Consider the following 19,568-nt stretch of genomic DNA (forward strand, 5'->3'; position numbering starts at 1 on the left):
ATTTAAACAAGATTAGAATATGTTAATGTCCGAGTGTGCTTGATTTGTCTTCCCCGGTTTGACGGTTCTTTTACTTCAGTACTAATTCCAGTAGTGGAAGAAATATTCAGATCATTTATGTTGTAAAAGCTTTACCAGAAATGGATAAGCAACAAAATATACTTGGAGGATCAAAAGTACATTGTACACAATTGCTAGTTTGATCGTTTCTAAGGTATCAGTTTGTAAACAGCATTTTAATCTTAAAATAAAGTCGCATAAAATTGAAAAAAAAAAAAAATACCCACAATGTACAAACGGAGCATTTAAGAACTTGAATGAATGTACCATACTTAAAATCACATTTTAGGATCACAATGGCAGTATTGCATTGTTACTATTTTTGTTATCAAAGCTGGAACTAACAATTATTTTCATTATCAATTAATCAACCAATCATATTTTCAGTGAACATCTTTAGATGTATTGTTATGTCTGATCAACAGTCCAATATACAAAGATATTCAGTTTACAATTATATGTGACTAAGAAAACATCAAATACTCCCATGTGAAATGCTAGATAAGACATGTATGTATCATATTATACATACATTTATGTATGTGTCATATTAAAATTGTGGGCGTTGGTTCATATTACAATCATATTTCTTTTTTTTCTTTTTTTTCAATATTACACACACGTCCCCAATTCTGTTTATCCTCCAAACACGAAGCAGTAAAACGAACGAACCCTTAAGTAGACTCCGCCCCACATAGTGTTGATGGGCCGGGCCTGCTTCCGCTTAGGAAGAACATCGAGATGAGGGATGAAATGAGGTCAGGAAAGCTCTTGACACACGGCTATGTCGTTCACATTCACCTTATATTAGCTGTAGCTCTCACACATGGAGAATATGGACAAATGACATGGACAATGCTGTAAAAGTAAGAGGCGTTTGGCCAGTCAGAATGGGTCCCTCCGTGCAAACAGGCGATCAGCTGAGCCATGTATAAACCTCCAGCACAAGAGACAAAGCAATAACCAACACTTGGTACAACGCACAGAAAATCTTTTATTACATAACAGGCTTTACTGGGTTGACACACAGCCAGTGAGCAGTAACAACCGCTGTTACAGCAAAGACCTTCATCACAAGCATTTCAGCAAAACGGACGCATACAGATCAGACACAACAAAATCACACACAATTTATTAAAATTATGACAACAAAGAAGTCAGAAAATACTACTTATTAATGACCAGGTCATAATTATTTGCATGTGCACAAATGGACTTTTGGGGACTAGACAGCACAAAAAACAACTTCATGCATATTTACTAAGTTTAAATTAATCCTTATAAATAGTTTCCTGATACTTAAAATTACTCTACATATGATTGTCCCCTCTATGTACCACCAGGAGGCAGTAGACTATAGAGTGGTCCAAAATGATTAAAAGTCATTGTTGAGCCACTTCACTGTGAACAGGTAGACTGAAAAAAATCTACACATTTATAACACGTTTTCAAACACTTCATACAGCAAGAAAATAATTTAAATTCAAATGATTAACAGCAGGGTAAGTGCACAGGGCAGATATGGTAAATTTTTTTAATATAGTTTATTAGTTTTTAAAACTCATTCAAATAATGGTCATGGGAAAAATAGTGGGACAGCTCAGGAAATTTTCTTTTACTTGGAGAAAGTCGCTTGCCTAGAAATACAACACAAAGACAAAAAAGAGGACGTTATTTCAACATTTACTGCGCAAGTAGCGAATTCATGATGTTGAAGACTGATGCAGTTGTTTTACCTGTGTAAAACCTTTTATGAGAAGAAGCTGTAGAGATAAGAGAACCCAACGATCCCAATGATGGCACAGCACAATGTAATCATCATCTTTTTCTGTGGATTTCATCCAGAACAAACAGTAAGACAACAACAATCACAGGAATTGGGCTTTGATTCATGAGTCTCAACAGAAAACTGCCAAAAACAATACAATTACTATTCACTTTCACAAACACACCAGTTTGAGGAAATAACAGCGCAAAAGGAGAACAGAGGATCAGAGAGGTTAGGGTGTGTGTGTGTGTGTGTGTATGTATGTGTGGAGAGAGGAAAGGTCAAAAGAAAAACTTACCCCTTCCTTTACACTTGTGCACCAGCCTTTAAAAATCTGTACTTTGCAACACACTGGTTAACATGCTGTATCAGCAATGTGCTGACAACAGCATCCAATAAAAACATTTTTTACAAAGATCCTCCATAACATACACTCACAAAAAAGGTTAAAAATTCAGTTACATATTTACCTTATGTCAGGCACAAAGGGAAACAAGGCAGGCAAGCACGGGACTGCAATAAAGCACTCTTAAACCAGCCTTTAAAAAACATAAAATCTTTAATCTCCATTAAAATCATTGGCACTTAAGTTAAAAGTTTACAACAGTTTCAGTTTTCTCCTCCCTCTCTTATTGCAGAAGAACAAGGCTTGAATAGAAGCATCAGGATTGAACATTAGTGGACAGAAGCCAAAGGAGCAGATTGAATTGGTCTAGTGATCAAGCTGGGGGCCTCTCACTTTCAAGTGCTTCCAGCACAACCAGAATTAAATGCACCATTCAGGCTCTGGTCGAACAGAAACAAAGACAATAGTGTCTCTCATTATGCACTGGACATTTTACAAAGTATGTTGTTGCACTACAAACCCCCAAATGTTGTCAATAGCCACTGATTAATATTCATCGTCTTTCCTCTTCTCTCAGATGACTGGTGTAAATATTATCTCTAATACAGTCCTTGTAAATAAAGCTAGAATCACCCGCCTTAATGACCCTATTACAGCCACAGGGTGACAGTATGTGCACTTTGGTTCAATAAATTGTAGGTTTGACACATTCTTTCTACCAACAAGAATTAAACTTAGTTGCCAGTTAAAAGTTATCCATTCTAGAAAACTACAGCCTCCAAAATGTCCATTAAGTTTAACCAACATATCTCTAAAGCTCTTTTACCAAAAAAAACCTGGAGATTACCACCTTCATAAACATGGGATTTATTACAGGGCTGTATTAGTTTCAGATAGCTGTACCTAATAAATTGGCAACTGAGTTGTGTGTTCACAGTAGAAATATTATGAGAGCCAATATATGGCAGGAAATGCCTCTGTTTAGAGAGCCACCCGCCACTGAGACCATATCCTGTATGTGTGACTTTATTAACAACACTTCATCAAAAGGTATCATAAATACAAAAATATTCTGACTCTTTTGGGAAACACGCTAAGTCACTAGTGTTATTACCAGCCTCTCTTTATATCATGTGGCTCTAAACGCTGTGTGTTGACAGCATTTTGACAGGAATGATGATCGTGTCTATATATGTAATAGTGTTGCAGTGTTCAGATAAATCTTCAAGCAAGGAATGCGTGTTCATCCCTGAGGCTTTAGTTGTTTTTTTTTTGCTTGTTTGCTTATCTGAGCTCTGCCTGTCCATGAAATGTGTTTTGATGAGCACCATCCTTCACACATTTAAAATCAGAACCACTGTGCTCTCTAAACTGAAGAACCTCAAGTGGGCACACCGACCCTCTTCAAGTTACACAGCTGAGTCATATTCAGGGTTAGATACTGATAACACAAAGTATAATAATTCTGTTATTCACCTGATCATCTGAGCTGATTACAGAAATTAGACTTTTTAGTTTTTTTTTTTAAATGTGAAAGTGCTGAAACTCCTTCAAACCAAGAAAATCCCATTACAGTGAACATACAGTAGCTAGCTTTGCAATCACAAAATGTGTCAAGGCTCATAAAGGCAAGAAATAAAGGTAAGGGAGGTGATGTGCTTCTATAAGGCTTCAGAACAGTTTGACTTGCTCGACAGTAAAATAAACACTTTCAGGCTGATTCTTTGGCACTGAATGTTGAACAAGGAAATGTTAAGTAACACAAGTGAAATTATGATCAGTTATTTTTCAATTCCCTTTTCGCCTCCGCAGATACAACAGTTATTGTACTTCATGTCAGCTTTGTCTCATTTCCTCACTTACAGCAGAGCATCCTCAAACTGTCCAAGCTGCCTGAGGGAGTCAAACAACCCCTCACAAACCAGGAAGGATGCTTCAGATGGCATTGGTAAAAGCAATTCAAAAGTCACAAACAGTGTTTTAAGGCTCACAAATCTTGTAGGTCCCCTTTGTTTCCAGCCCTCAAATGTAACACCAAGCCTTCCTCTACTAGTTAAAAAGACTCTTGGTACAGTTTAAAGTTGATGACTTGTACATCTGTGGGAGAAATATTATTATATCCATCTGAAGGGACCGGTATCAATCTTTTCTTTGGTGGGCCAGCTGATGGAGGGTAGGAAGGAGTGGATGACGAATAAACCGATGATGATAGCAGCTCAGAGTTCCTGCTACAGTGTGAGGATGACGATGAGGAGGATGAAAACAGCCACAGCACAGGCTGCACCAATAATTATCATCTTCTACAGAGAAACACAAAGGGGAGAGCAGTGTTAATGATGCGGTGCATGGGAATTGAAATGAGCCCACAGACCAAACACTAGCCCACACTGTGAGCGACTAACTCACCACTAGCACTGCTGTTTTTGTGAAGCAGTAACCAGAGGCAAGTGCTGTAGAATAACATGAAAAAACACACACCCAAGAGAACTTTAAATACACACAAACACACCTCAAGTAAGCCCTCTGGACAGAAAAATAAACACACACACACATGTAAACAGAGCCTGAGGTAAAGAACATGTAAACCCTTTGTCCAAAGGCATGCATCATACCCACACCCGTTGTGGCACTACGATGGTTATTTGCTACAGAGTTACTCACCCTTAGCTCTCCTCTTACTCAGATAGATCATCAGCTTTGCTTCAGTCCCACTGACAACCCGATAATGAGAGCTAGTAAGGCCAGCAAGACCACCACAACCACCACTAATATCACCATTTTCTGTTGGAAACAACCAAGTACATACAGCACCATCAGGATCATTCTCAGTGGGAAACAAAAATAAGTATATTCTTTATATATTAGGGAATATGTACAGTGTATGAAAACAATGGCCTTATCCAATATCATGAATTCTCTTTGCAGCTTAGTAACCACCTAAACCCTCTGCATCAGTCTTGCTTAAGTCTGATAAACCAGTTTTCTTTTGGCACAATAATGTTGACATTATGTTAACGTGTCAGTACAAAAGTTATTTTCACACTTGCTGAAACAGCCAGAGGCAAACAGTGTCTTCAAATATATCCAAAGAACTATAAGAATAATGCAGCAGTTATGGGCACACTGTAAACAAAGAGAGAGTTAAGGTTAAAGCTGAAGAGAAAGAACTGAATGAGAAAAGAGTGAAGTGTGAAACTTGTATGTGGATGTGTGCGTTCCTGTGTTTGTGTGTGGTTGTTTAAGTAGGTCACAAGGTGGGGAGAGTCGGGGGGGGTCTTGATTCTGGTTTTTGGTGCTGGGCACGTCACAGTGGTTTTCAAAGCACAGCGAGCCACAGGGTGGAGGAACAGAGCAGACAGGAGAGTTGGGGATTGTCAAAGGTAACAAGGTGAAAATAAGGGTCTTGATGGTGGGGATGGTCTTCATGTTGTCAGGCAGGTTTCCCAAAAGCTTTCTTGAATTAATGTTGTGTTCATCTTTCATATACTAACTGGGCTTTTAGAACTAAGACAGTCTGGAGCGTGTTGTTGTAAGTATTGCTGAGACAATGAAATGCCATATACAGTTTAACTAACAGATCCATGAGTCTGAAGGCTGATAAAAACTGTGCAGTAGCAAAACTCTGTAACACTTGAACAGAAATTGTTTTATGTTCCATTGTGATATTCTCAAGGTAGACGGTGTAAATATGCCATTTATGTTACAAAGAATCAACCAGGAATGTGTCCTTGCATGAACTTGATTTGCCGACACTGCATTTTATCAAGTTACGTCACACTGCACTGTGGCAATCACACAGGTCCCATTGAAATGAATTAGGGGTCAGCATTTTTTCATGTAGTGCCATTCTCCTTCTGAACCGCTGTTGTCCTAAACAACATCTCGGAACAGTCTAGGTTAGCACCGTTTCAGCAATAACCAGAGGAAGGCAGAGGGCATCTCTACTGTTCCAGGTACATGTTAATATTAGCTCAGGGTAAATTCTATGACTTAATCATATTGTAATCCGACTCAATCTTTGTCCTGTGGTGTCCAATTTAGTCTATTTTATTTTTCACATTCCTCTCTTCTTAGTATTGCCTGTATTTCAATTTGACTACCATCGATGTCAGGGCCTTTCTATTTTAAGCAATTAAATAAAAACTTTTTCTGTTGCTTTTGGGAAACCGGACTGCTGTTTTTGACCAGAGTCACTCACACGGCGAGCCTCTTGCTGAAACTTTGCAGCTTTCTTAGTGTCTGCTACAGCCCTCTCCACAAAGCCCACTGATTGGTCCATGTTGCTCTCAATCCTGTCAATCATTCCACCCTAACATGGGATGTGGTGTCAGCGGTGACGAAAGGTAACAAAAGAAAGTAAATGAAATAATAGTGAGACAGAGAAAAAGAAATCAAAAGCGAAGCACATAGAATGAAACAGTTGCGTGTGAGTGGCAATGTGCAAGGAGTGTGATCTTTCTGCACACGCTGTAGTTTGAAGTGGGAAACAGCGAATAACATCTTAGTGTGTCTAGAAAATAAGCAGCCTGGGGCAGCAGTTGTCAGAATTACATTACCTTGCGTGCTTTGGTCTGATACCTTACAGCTTTTTTGGTCTGTTCCTTTGCTGCTATTATGTGGTCCATGGATTTAGATACATTCTGCTCTATGTTGTTTACAATGTCACCCTGAAAAACACACAACAAATGCTTAAACAAGTAGAAAATTACAACACTAGACAGGTTTAAATACATACAGTAATACACTGATTCATATATATTAGAAGTTCCTTGACTAATTTTTGGACCAGTATTATTATATTATCGAAAGCTTTACTGTTACACAAGTGAAGCTGACTTCAGACAGCTTCAATAATGATTACATGAGTTTTGTTTTGTTTTTAGTGCCATGGTAAATTTCATGGGCACCGCATTCAGACTTATGATGATGTTTCATTTCTTTTGAACAAACCTTTTCCACATAAAAACTGGAAATAAAAATCACAACACAAACAGTGCAATGGCCCTTACCTCAAACAAGCCTTTCCCTCAGAAAGCATGGTGCAAGCAGCAAGAAATATGTGGTTATACTTATGTACACATACACATACAGTGACTGACTGATCAACAATATGTGTGTTTGTACTGATTCTAGAGTAAAATATGCTCTGGTGTTTACTATGATGCTTTATTTGTACATCTTACATCTTACTACTTTCATGTTGATTCCATCAATGTTGGGTGATGAGATGAGAGGAGGAGGCAGTGGCAGATGAAAGTTAAGAGAGGTATAAGAAAGGCATAGAGCTGGAAAAGAGGAAACAGAGACGGACGCAGAAAGGTGAAAAAGAATGAATAGAGTCCAGATTAAACACAAAGCCAGGGAAAAGAGTCCAGGATGAATGCAGAGAGTGAATAAATGAATGAAGTAGGTGAGAGGTTCCTAAAGTGACTAATGGGTGGACAAAGAGATGGTCTGATGGAAGGAGTAGTGGAGTGTACCTGGCTCTCCACCAGCATGGCGATGTCTACAAACATATCGTGCAGCTCCTTGATGCTACTTTCCAGACGAACAATGTCTTTGTGTCTGGATTCAATCTCACTCAGGGCTTGTTTGGAGATCCCAGAGTCCACAATCTGTAGAGAAGAGAGGTTTACTGTTACCACAGTTTTGTAAGACAGAAAAAATGCGCACACAAACGTCGGCTCACATCTCAGTGTCAGGGTCACATCTAATGCCCTTCTTTATTACAGATAAGTGTTAAAAGTAGGCATTGTCTGGTCTTAGCAGGAACTGAAAGGAGGGCAACACATTAAGTGATACAGAGAAATTCTTCCAATGACAATGTTTTTGATGCATTTTGTGTTTTTTAAAGCTTTTTAAATGCTACCACATATAGCTGGGTATGGTTTGAATCTTTGGTAATGATGCCAAAATTATACTTCCTTACTTTGAAGATTATGAATATGTTTTTCTATAAAACCCTTTTACATAATAGTCAAAACCTCTTAAATACATCAGTGCTTAATTGTCTTAATACAAAGCTGCTGTCAAAGAACTTTGCCAACATAAAATGCAGCCGGTACCAATATAACTTTTTCTTTCTTTTCTTTTATTATTGCTGTATCATTGTGCTACTGTTCCCCCTGTGTCATGGTTGACTTACAATGTGTGGTGTGCAGTTTTTATTTTGGTGCTGTTGAGCTTTGTTATACTTGTTATACATCTCACTCATTTTTCACATACATTTCGTGATTTTATTACAGCAACCGGTTTCTCTAAAGGCCGAACATTGTTCATGATTTGAAACATATAGGCGAGTTTCAAAAAGCGCAGTTGATCACTTTAGTATATTCAAGGAGTGCACCTTTAAATCTTAGATCCAGCTCTACAGTAGGAAAAACAAGACAGCCTGAAGGACAGAGGCCATTTCAATGCTTTTTTTCTCCTAATCAGACATGTATACATGTTTTTATTCTGTCTTTATTAAAACCAGGTCAGTGCCCAGCTGGTCCACAACTTCTTCTGTTAGGACAAGTTACCCTTTGTATTTACATTTATGGTCAGGTGTGCTCAGGTCTGGTTTATAAGGCATTTAGTTGTTATCAAATCTGAGAATGTCAAGTTTAGTTATGTGTCCTTGTGCATGAAATTTCTCCCAAGCTGTACTGGAAACAATCTTCTGAGCAATGTGCACACATTGAAGCTTTCTCACGAGTTGAAATGCACTCTACATTAATTTTACCAGCTGCGTCACGGAGCTCAAAGCAATACAATACAATGCTCTCTGTCATGATGTGTCCTTCTTGCAACCCGTGTTTGAGCATCTTATTTGTTCTCGTTGGTCAGTTCAAAACGCTATGCATCCTTGCCTGAGAAGTTAACTTCTAGGATCTTCCTTTGTCTTTGCATTTGATTTTTTAAGAATCAACATTTGGCTGTTATTTAAGTACAATGAAGGTTGGAGGACTCAAGAAGCCACAAGAAAGCAAACTGACTTTGAGCTCGACAGGGTCAAGCACGTCTAATCTTTAACCTGTTGATATTAGGCATTCTGAGTTTTACTTTTTCTCAGTTCTGCCACATCATGAGCAGTGTCAAGTCAAAGTGAATGTTAAGGTACTGTTAAAAATAGCAGAAACACACACACACACACACACTTACCCCTGCAGTGAACACAGCAGCATTGCCACTCTCCAACATTTCCTCCAGTTCTTCATCTGTTGTTGCTTTTCCGGCTGGAAAAGTAAAGTAAAGAAAAGAAAAGATGAAATAACACTGAAAACTGTAGGACCATCACATGACTTTATAGCTGTGTATATGGGTGTCACTCACTGATCTCTAGCTGTCTCTGAATACGTCCTTTACTCCTCTCCCTGAAGTCCACCTGAGCTTCATTATACTTTGTCATGACCTCCACGAACTTCCTAGACAGCACTGCATACTAGGAGACGACAGGAAAAAATATAACTACCACAGCAGTAATGTTTTGCCCTGTCCTCGCTGGTTGAAAGTTAAAGATTAAACACTGGACGAACAGAATTTGAAAAATGTTTACATTCAGCATAAGAAAAGTTTCCTACAAAACCTCCTTCATCCAAAGGCCACCTGAAATTTAAGATGCACAGATCATTTACCTGTGATTTGCGTATCCGCATGTCAGCTGACACCCTCTCCTGCTCCTCAGACTCCAGATTCCTCTCGATGGCTGGGAATCAAACCAACATAATGATGCATGATTCAGCTTGAAATCATTACCATCACATCATTGTGTCATTTAATTCTTCAGTAGCATGTCACATTAAATCTATTAAACATCCCCGCTACTCTGACGGACAAGCTGATGTGTGTGGTAGTGGGGGGCCGACTCACTCTTGAGTTTGTTTCTTGCATTGTTGGCCATCTTCTTTATTTCATTGGTGATTGCCTCCAAGTCATCCTGTGTTTCTGGGAAGGAAGAGACGTGGCAATAAAACAGCTAAGAATTTTAAAAATACAAACGAAAATCTACTTATTGTCTTTCAAAATGCTATAACATGATTCTCTAACATTTTGGATTCAGGAATAATTTTGTTCTTCTCATCAAAAGTCTGAATTAATTCAATTTGGATCACAAAATTGCAAGCAATTGCATCTTGTAAAGGAGAAAGGATTGAGGTTAGGTAAGAAAAAATTCCTTAATATGACCCTATGTGAATAGGGTCTGAATATATTTCCAGAAGAGAGAAAAAAGCACAGGTACAGAAAGGAAAGCTGTCTCTTACTCTGTTCTGAAGTGGGAGCAGACAGGATGACCGAGTAAAGCTTTTTGACTTCAGCCACATTCTCATCAATTTTATCAATACTGTTTCTGATGTCCTCAATCTGAAACACACATATGAAAGATATGAAATTACACAATGTATGAAAAAATCTCAAAGAAAAAAAACCCCAACATGCCGACTTCAAGCAAAAGAAGTACTGCCACCCTCATATTAATGCAGTGACAGTAACACTCACCTGAGAGAAGAACTCGTCCATGAAGGCTGCATTGTCCACAGCAATTTCCACCTCATCGTCATCTTGATCGCAAGTCTAACAAAATAAAAAGGTAAAGAGTGTATCAGACTAATAGCAGTAGGTCCAGCTGGCCAGAGAGAGCGTGTTTAGGGTATTAGATGCTCACAGTCACAATCACAATCATGTCATCAACGCCTCGGGATTAAAGGTTCATTCAGATGTTCATTGTGTTTACCAGGGTAAAAACAGAAACCAGCTATGTGTGGCTTCACTGCAGTTTATGGCCATTATTTATAAATCTTCCATTTTATTTTACTTTTTTTTTTTTTTTTTTTTAAATCCTCTGTATATGTTTAATATGTAATAATAAATAATAAATTCACTCTATGTTGGTGACAATTATAGAGAAATCCTGTTCCATTTATATAAAATGCAGTAAAAATGAGCACAACTAGGTGAAACCAGGCAATTATAGAATCAAAGAATGAATATAAGTGAACAAAACCAAGAATCTGACCAACCATTCAATACCAACTTTCAAAAGCACAGTTATCAACACCCTGTGCTATGGACACACTGGTTGGTAAACCCAGTGGCGATTGCTCTAAGACTGCAAGGGAAGCTCAGCTTCCCCTAAAATGTCAACAAAATAAGTGGTCAAATATGTGCTGTTGTGTGTACATTTCATTGACTAAATATGCGCTAGAACACGTTCATCTTTTGTTCAGAATCAGCTACTTATCACAGGTAACCGACACGACTTCCTTCTCATTCATCCCCGCAGCGCCACAGTGCTTTACACAGTGTAGACGCCGAGCGTCTACTGACTTCAATGGGGAAGCATAGAGTGGGTTGTTCCACTGCAGCGAAACTAGACGGTCATTGGATAAATGCTGGGCTTTGTCCCGCCCATCGGACGCTCAGCGTCTCTGGGGGTATATGGGGCAGTGGGCTGGCCCGGACGCTCGGCTTCTGCATGATGATTGGATGATCTGTCTGAGGCTGAGTCCCTTTTTGATTGACAGTGAGCACCAAGGTCAAATCATCCTTGAGTCTGAGTGACACTTTGTGCCAAATTTGATGAAATTCCCTCTAGTTGTTCCTCAGATATCACATTCACATTCACATGGGATGGACAGACAGACGATCAACCAGAAAACATAAAACCTCCGGCCACAGCTGACGCAGAAGCGTTTTTATTTGTTATCAGGGTGGAAAACCCGCTGACGTTAAACCACGAGCCACTGCTGAAGGCCATACTAATGAAATTGCTTCCTGGTTAGTAGCTCAGCATGATACATCCACCACCAGAAATATTGGTCTGCCTATAATCAGCCTACACCCAATAAATTTATCAGAAAAACTTAACGTTGCTGATGTCATAAACATGCCACAAGAGACAGTCAGTAAACACAGGGCAGTGCAGCTCAGTTGGCCACAAAGAGCTCAGCACTGCTGGTGAATATTTACACGGTGAATGACTCGGGCCAGACTCCAGGAACTCAACCTGTTTTCAACTGACTCTAAGAAACCACAGCTCAGGTGCAGTGTAAACAGACATCATAGGGCCAATGCTGTGACAGTGTTAGGCAGAAAAAAATACTGACAATGAGTGAGAGGGGCAGACATGCTCAATTTGTTCCCTCTCTTTTAATTACTTCTCCATTTAAAGTCAGATATGTTTACACTATAATCTTAACACATAGCAGTTCGTGTTTGTTGTGTAATGAGTTACAGAGTCTGAAGTCTGGGCACCTGACTTTCCTGGAGAAAGTCAGGTGTCTTTTGCTATATTCACCTGGATCAAAGCCAAAGCATGGAGAATGTTAGCCAACACACCTGTCAACTTCCCTGCGTTGTCATATCACCTGACTGAGCCTCAATCTCTAAACTGCTAATCTCAGCCAATATCAGTACAACACTTGATTTATGCTGCAAACAGAATATTTTTCTTTAATTCACACAGTTCCTTGGTTTCTTATTGGGCTACACAATGCACAATACACAATACAATCATTTTAAAAGGAACCAGAAATTAGAGCTGCAATCATTTGTTGATTTATTGAGTAAGCTGTTAACAGATAATTAACTGGCATCTATTTTGATAATTGATTTAGGGCTGCAACTAACGATTATTTTCTCAATTTATTGTTTAGTCTCTAAAATGTTAAACAATAGTGAAAAAATGGCAAACATACTTTCTCAGAGGCCACAGTAATGTCTTTTTAATGTCTTTCTCCCTTTATAAACAAAACAGAGAATAGTCACATTTGGAGAATCTTTTGGCATTGGGCTTGAAAAATCAATTAATCCATTATCAAAATAGTGCCCAATTATTTTTTTGTGTGAAAATCAACTAATGAATTAACTGACCAATCGTTGCAGCTCTAAATTGATTAATTTTGTCATTTTTCAAGCGACCTCCCTCTCAAATATGATGATTTGCCTGTCACGTTGAAGTCTTCTCAGTGTGCGGTGGTCACCTTTGATTATTGATGACTCTTAGTCATATTTGATAATAGACTGTCTTTACTGCCCTGGGTAGTAACATTTACTGCAGCTGTTCAAATGGGTTGTAGGCTGTCTTTAACCTTCTACCCCTCATCTAAAATTTGACTTGCAAATGGAGTCTAGACTATTTGGTTCAGCCTGCTGTAACTAACAAAACTTGTGAACACAGAGTTCCCTGGACACGTACACACACACACACTGACACACCGCCTGTTTTTGAATCTCTCACTGAGTTATTCATCAAACACACCGCTCTGGCTCACACATTATGCTCTCTCACACAGCGTTTCTGCAGTAGAGAGATAAGAACACACACTCACTTCCTTCCAGTGTCTCTCGTTCAGCAGAAATAAGGGGAAAAGGACTGATGTGTGCAACAAATGCCACACACACACTTGCTTTCATGCAAAAACTGTCTGATACTGTTGTTAAACTCATTCACTTATGACTGACCTTGGAGACATGCATTACTGTTAGAAAACCCAACAACAAATTGCATTATTATCTTGAATCATAAAGTTATTCATAATACATTAACCTCATACTGCTTCTGATCACTGCATGGGAGTTGGCAGTGGTGTGTCATGACTAGTTGTAGTCGAGAGTGCAGTGTGACACATGCCATGTTTGTAAACTGTAAAACTAGATTAACATTAACCAGTATTTCACAGCATTTTGTTCAATATTGTCTAATGCTGAGGGGAAAGTAAGACACACACACATCTCATCATCTTTTTTGAAAAATAAATATATAAATTGTGAACAAAGTAGATTTAATGCCACTTTGTTCAACTCTGCCAAAATGTTGACTGAGTGAACCATGCAGCAGCAAATTAGATTTTCTCTTTTTGTTGGACCAAAAATGCTATAATCTCTTAGCTACATGAAGATTGTGCAATCATCAAAACATTAAAAAACAAACCGGATAACATTTGGTGAACTTGACACTAAAATTAGAAACTAGCACACATGCCGCACATGAATAATGGAAATGTCACCCTGGACGCAGGCTAGTTCATTTTAATTACGCTTATTCTGCATGCAAATGTGCACAATATGTCATGTTGCATAATTCCACTCAACTAGGCAATGACTAAACAGAGGTGTTACACTGCAGCAGGTCCTCTGCCTCACAAATACAACTGCTAATCAAACTGATAGGTTTTCTTAACACACAATTTCATTGGAGCTCCAATCACAAGAATGTTTTGTACTGGTCTTTCTGGAAAGTCAGATCAAATGTGAAACCCACTAAAGAGTGATCAAACCCATGGACAGAAAAAACAAAGCACTAAAAAGACACATACATGAGCAAGTACAAAGACTGAGCTTGTCCGATCGGCCTCTACATCCCCATGGTAAATTGTACTTGAGCACACATACACACACAAACGATAAGTCTAAGATTCAGTGAAAAAAACCTGAAGTAACCTCTATGACTCATTTTCATGCACAAAACTATGTACACAAAAGCTGAATGTCCAACCCTCTCGCTCACTTATCTTTCTTGTGACTCCGTCATCTCAAAGAAACTGGGAGGTGACAAACCGGCAGGACTTTGTCTCTGAGGATCATAAACGATGTAACAGTACCGGGTATAACACTTTCAGCCAAACACCAACAGCACTTCTAGGTTGAGAAGATAGGCTGAGAAAAATGAGGGTGAGCAAAGACCAAATTGAGCTGACAAGGTAGTTGGATAAAGGCAAAAGCAATGTGTGCGCTTGCCGAGCTCCAAGTTTGTGGATTAATCTATAAACCAATCAAAAGAAAAGTATTCAGAAACTATTTTAGTGATCAGTCATTCTTCAGGCAAAAATTCCAAACTTTTCCCAATTTAAACATTATGTCAGTAAACTGAATATCTCCAGAGTCGTTTTACCTCTTAATCACCAACCAATTAAATCAAGAAAAATATTCAGCAAATTATTTAATACTGAAAAGAATTTTTAGTAGCAGCCCTGTGCATTAGATTTTCCACTGGGTGATTTGGAACGTGAGCCATTAACTATCACGGCAGCAGGACAGGGAGCTGGGGTCAGATTTACAGCAGCACGGTGACAGAAGCCAAAATACTCTATCAGGACTTGAGTTAATGCAATGGTGAAATCTGACAAGGGATTTAAAATCTCCATGTGCCACAGAAGAAGCCACATTCCTGCTGTTACAATTTCCCCCATTCACTGCGCTGATATCTGAGCCATGTGCTGGAGAAAAGTAACACTGTTTGCCCACTAGGCCTGTAGTACATGAAGGGAAAAACTGTACACACTTAACTAAAGAGGATATGGCTTTGACTGAAAACACATTTCAAAATACTATGAGGGAAATGAAACAGAAAGGCTGAATAACAGAAAACTGCTGTCACATTGACATTGATCTTTAATCTAGCTGCAACTAACAATTATTTTCATTAAGTCTACTTCAGTCTACGAAATACCAAATAATTGTGAAAAAGGGGACACATTGGAATATTTTCTTTTGTCCCACCTGTACTCCAAACCCCAACAAAAGAGCAACAAATCTTCACATGAGAGAAGCTGGAACTACTTTTGTTTGAAAATGACTGAAGCAAATAACTGATTACCAAAATAGTTGCTGATTATTTTTCCGTCAATCAACTAATTGATTAATGGACTAATCGCTGGAGCGTCATTTGAAATTTGTCAAGCAACTAATGATCTATTTTTGTCGAAGTAGGTCTGAGCAGGCAACTATAATCAAACTGCTTGCTAAACAGCATGCAGCATGAGCTGTCACATTAAACCAGAGCTCCAGCTTAAGATACTATCCTGGTTTCCTGTTGCTCCTCTTTCCCAAACTACTCCAGGTCTACAGTATGTCAGGTGACATGATCACACTAGTGGCATGAGCTCACATGAACATATGCCCTCTTCACCCCCTCCACCCCACAAACACACACCAACATACAGCCTAAATTACAGCCAGAAAGTTAAACATTAGAAAGTTAACTCAAGTAGGAAAGTAAAGGTGGCGGGTGAGTGTGGATAAGGTAAAAAGATAAAGAAACTGAGAAGTACATAGTGTAAAAAGTAGTAAGGATGGAAGAAGCCATTAAAAAAGAACTGTAACATACAGTAGCTTTAGAGGTTTTAACGAATACACTTTCAACCTCCCAACACATGAGTGGCCTATTTCATTCGCTATCTGCACTTCTTTTCCATGAAAAGAAGCCAGCTGTGTGAGATACAGATGCCTGGGGTGTGGGGGGACCGCAGTAGCCTTACAGCAACTTTAAACATAGCAAATATTTGGCCAGCAGTTTCAGGTAGCTATAGCGACACATCCCGACTTGGGTTACAATAGGATCAAGGCCCTACCTCCAATGGGCAGCAAGTGTATAAACTGTCATTGACTTAGATTTATATAGAGAAAAGATGAATAAAATGGATGCTTCTGTGTTGCAAATGATTAGTCTGTTTAGTACAGTTTAGTACATAGTATAATAATTTGACTGTGATGACATAGCCACCCCAACTGTAGAACCTGTATCCATTTTAAACTTCTTGTTTGACCATATTTGTTATATTTTCAATGGTTTAATGTACTTTTTAGCAGTGATGGCAACTAGGACTGCAACTACTTAATATTTTCTTTATTGATTAGTCTATTAACTTTTTATCTTTTAATTTCAAAGCTTAATCATTTAGTCTGTTTAAAATGCCCATACATTTTTTTCCCAGCCAGGCCAAAACCCAACAATATATAATTATATCCACTGACAAAAAATGGAAGAAAGCAACACATGGTCACATTTGAGAAGCTGAAAACAGATGTCATATTACATTTTCGTTTGATAAACAACTTAAAGATTGATTTTCTGTTAATCAGCTAAACGAATAATCGACTTATCATTTCAGCTTTAATGGTAAAATCAGAATGATTCATCTGCTGCACTACTAAAGCTGAGTAAATTAATAAATATTTGCATATACACAAGTCTACATCCCTGACACCCAGCTGTCAGATCATACATGTAAAGAAATGGAAAATGATATCTAAATAACTGAACCACTTTTACATCCCCATTTCATCAACCTACCAACCTGCAGTGTTTTACAAGAGTTATGTCATCACATTGTACAACATTGTTTCAAATTGATATGTTATCTGTCAAGTATTTATCATAAAGGCTTAACTAAAAGGGGTTATAGTAAAAAAAAAAAATTAAAAAAAAAAATTAAAAATCGCATCTCTTTATTTCTATAAGGAATGTTTTTTAGAGGTTCATCAAAGTGTACAGAGAGACAATACTGCAGAGGGAAAAAAACGCTGTAAGCAAACTTAACATTTCCTGGACACCACTTACCGCTTTAAGTTGCTCCAATCGGTCCTTCATCTTTCACACGGTTGATTTGACAATTTTAACACCAAGGCGATAACCACAATATTGTGTAAATGGCTCAGAAACTAGTCACAATCTCTGGACTCCTCAGCCAGCTGGCAAGCTAGCTGTCCAACACAACCCCACCGCCAGTTAGAAAGAAAATTAAACTCCCCAAAAGTCTTGACAAAAGTGTATAAGAAACCGACTTTTTCTGAAAACAGGAATCTTTCCGTCGTTTTTCCATACAATATGGCTGCTGGGTTTAAAGCCACTGTTTTTTCTTTGCTAAATCTCCTCGCCCAGGGGATTAAAACAACAGTTGTGTAGAGCCGTATAATCTGTCCCTCCGCTGGACACCAGTAATCATTCTAAAACGCACTTTCCTGTCTCACGCATGCGCGGACAAAACCCCGTCCGGTAAGGATGAAGCCACGCCCTGAGCCACCTGCACTAGTGATACATTCAGGTGATGTGGGAAAAATAACCTTCTTTATCCAATTCACTGCCTAAATGACGACTAGATTTGCTGCCTTCCTGCTGGCGGCGATGACAGTATGTAGTATTAAACCTCCAAGGGAATGCAGATGAAAATTAATGATGTGGCCTACATTGTTATATTGTAATATTAGTACATTGTCTGATACCCCTGAGGTCTTCAGCACAATTGTATGGTATTCGTATTACTTGTGTATTTCCATTTTATGTTACTTATATTTCGGACGTATACTTCAACTCCACTACACTTCAGAGACAAATGTTGTACTTTTACCCTCACTACATACATCCAACAGCTTTAATTACTATTTACTTTTCAAATTCCAATTGTTAATATAAATTATAACCAACAATTAATTTTGATGCATTATGCATGAAACCACGTTTTCATGCAGTTGTGCAAAGTTGTTGATGATGCTATGAGGGTAGATAAGGGTAAGGTGTTTATGTCTGCTTTGTAAAGCAGTTGACAGCATGTCTGACTGGTTTAAAATAATGTACGTCTAATTGTATGGAATATGATGACGCTGTATTCTAACCCAGCTCCGTAGTAACCATCGTGTGTAAAGAAGGCCCACGTCACATTGTAAAACTATTACGTAATCCTGAGGGAAACGGTCGCTTTGCTCTGAGTGAAAGAACTTGACTGACACCTGGTGGCCAATATTCTGTTGAGCAGGTTACAACATAGGCTCATACTATGCTTGGAAATAGCTTTGGAAATCTTTTCATCTGTTGAGCTACTAAAGCACCATCATTGTGCCCGATTACATGGCCGGATTAACTAGTTAAGAGTCCCTATTGTCTACCCACCCACCGCCCGCCTACTGTGTATTGTGTATGTATCCTGTCTTCTCCAAGTTTCCATCAGTTACAGAGCTACACAGCCGAGTGCACATGCCTCCTTTGTTGTATGCCCACGGACCCAACCAGTATTCCTCTACTGGAATAATACAATCTGAGCACAAGGTTTTGGGGTGAGTTGCTTTGTGATAATAGGCACTATGTGAGCACAGATAAAATGGTGAAGCTCGTAAAAACAAATTTTGACACATCCCTTCTCTGGTAAATAGGGTAACATTAGCTACTAATGAGGGACATGTCTTTATGTTCTAAAATGTGCAAAAATCCAAATCCCTTAATAAATTGTAATTAATCAAATTAATAAAACCCACTGACATGCAGTGAACTAGGAACATTTGAGGCCTCAGGGCAATCGCCCACGTGGCAAGCCAGCTTTGCTTTATTTCATTTGCCTTGATCTTATCTGAACGCAAACGATGTGTAACACATCCAACTTTAGTGTGCTTGTTAATAGAACAGTTCACCCGATTTACAGAATCACAATACAGAATTCCATTTGTCTGCTTCAGGTCCAGGATCCAGGTACTATAGATGCTGGCTCACTGTTAGTGTTATGGCTTACCAGGAAACTTAAGTAGAACAGAGCCCTCATTAGTGTTATTAGCAACACCTGTGTCTTTCCTACCGTAGCAGGTCAAAATGTCTTCCATGAAGAAGCTACTGGTGCTCCTTTCAGCTGAAAATGTCCGTTACTTCAG

At 38.7% G+C, this 19,568-nt stretch overlaps 1 protein-coding gene across 5 annotated transcripts; it reads right to left on the reverse strand.

The window, feature by feature from the left end:
- Window positions 1-1,034: 1,034 nt before the first annotated feature.
- Window positions 1,035-17,889, reverse strand: stx3b (syntaxin 3b). Of its 5 annotated transcripts, XR_008828472.1 has the most exons (12): window positions 17,494-17,886; window positions 10,653-10,727; window positions 10,418-10,517; window positions 10,026-10,100; window positions 9,791-9,861; window positions 9,489-9,597; window positions 9,318-9,391; window positions 7,655-7,789; window positions 6,731-6,841; window positions 4,836-4,955; window positions 1,797-4,474; window positions 1,035-1,697 (listed from the first exon to the last, which is right to left on the reverse strand). XR_008828472.1 is itself a non-coding variant. In XM_056383158.1 (11 exons), exons 1-10 carry the CDS (start codon window positions 17,521-17,523, stop codon window positions 4,866-4,868), a joined length of 870 nt encoding a protein of 289 aa, XP_056239133.1. In that variant the 5' UTR covers window positions 17,524-17,886; the 3' UTR covers window positions 1,035-4,474; window positions 4,836-4,865. The 5 variants fall into 5 exon arrangements, 2 of the variants coding, with proteins under 2 accessions (XP_056239133.1, XP_056239134.1); XR_008828474.1 differs by lacking the exon at window positions 6,731-6,841 and having other exon boundaries at window positions 17,494-17,887; XM_056383158.1 differs by having other exon boundaries at window positions 1,035-4,474.
- Window positions 17,890-19,568: the final 1,679 nt, after the last annotated feature.

The sequence above is a fragment of the Seriola aureovittata genome, chromosome 8 (assembly GCF_021018895.1).
Source record: "Seriola aureovittata isolate HTS-2021-v1 ecotype China chromosome 8, ASM2101889v1, whole genome shotgun sequence".
Classification (NCBI taxonomy): Eukaryota; Metazoa; Chordata; class Actinopteri; order Carangiformes; family Carangidae; genus Seriola; species Seriola aureovittata.

Coding starts and splice junctions, on each gene's coding strand:
- stx3b (XM_056383158.1), bottom strand. CDS start 17,523: ATGAAGGACCGATTGGAGCAACTTAAAGCG. Junction 10,518..10,652: donor TGGACGAGTTCTTCTCTCAG/GTGAGTGTTACT, acceptor TGTGTGTTTCAG/ATTGAGGACATCAGAAACAG. Junction 10,101..10,417: donor TGCTCCCACTTCAGAACAGA/GTAAGAGACAGC, acceptor CTTCCTTCCCAG/AAACACAGGATGACTTGGAG.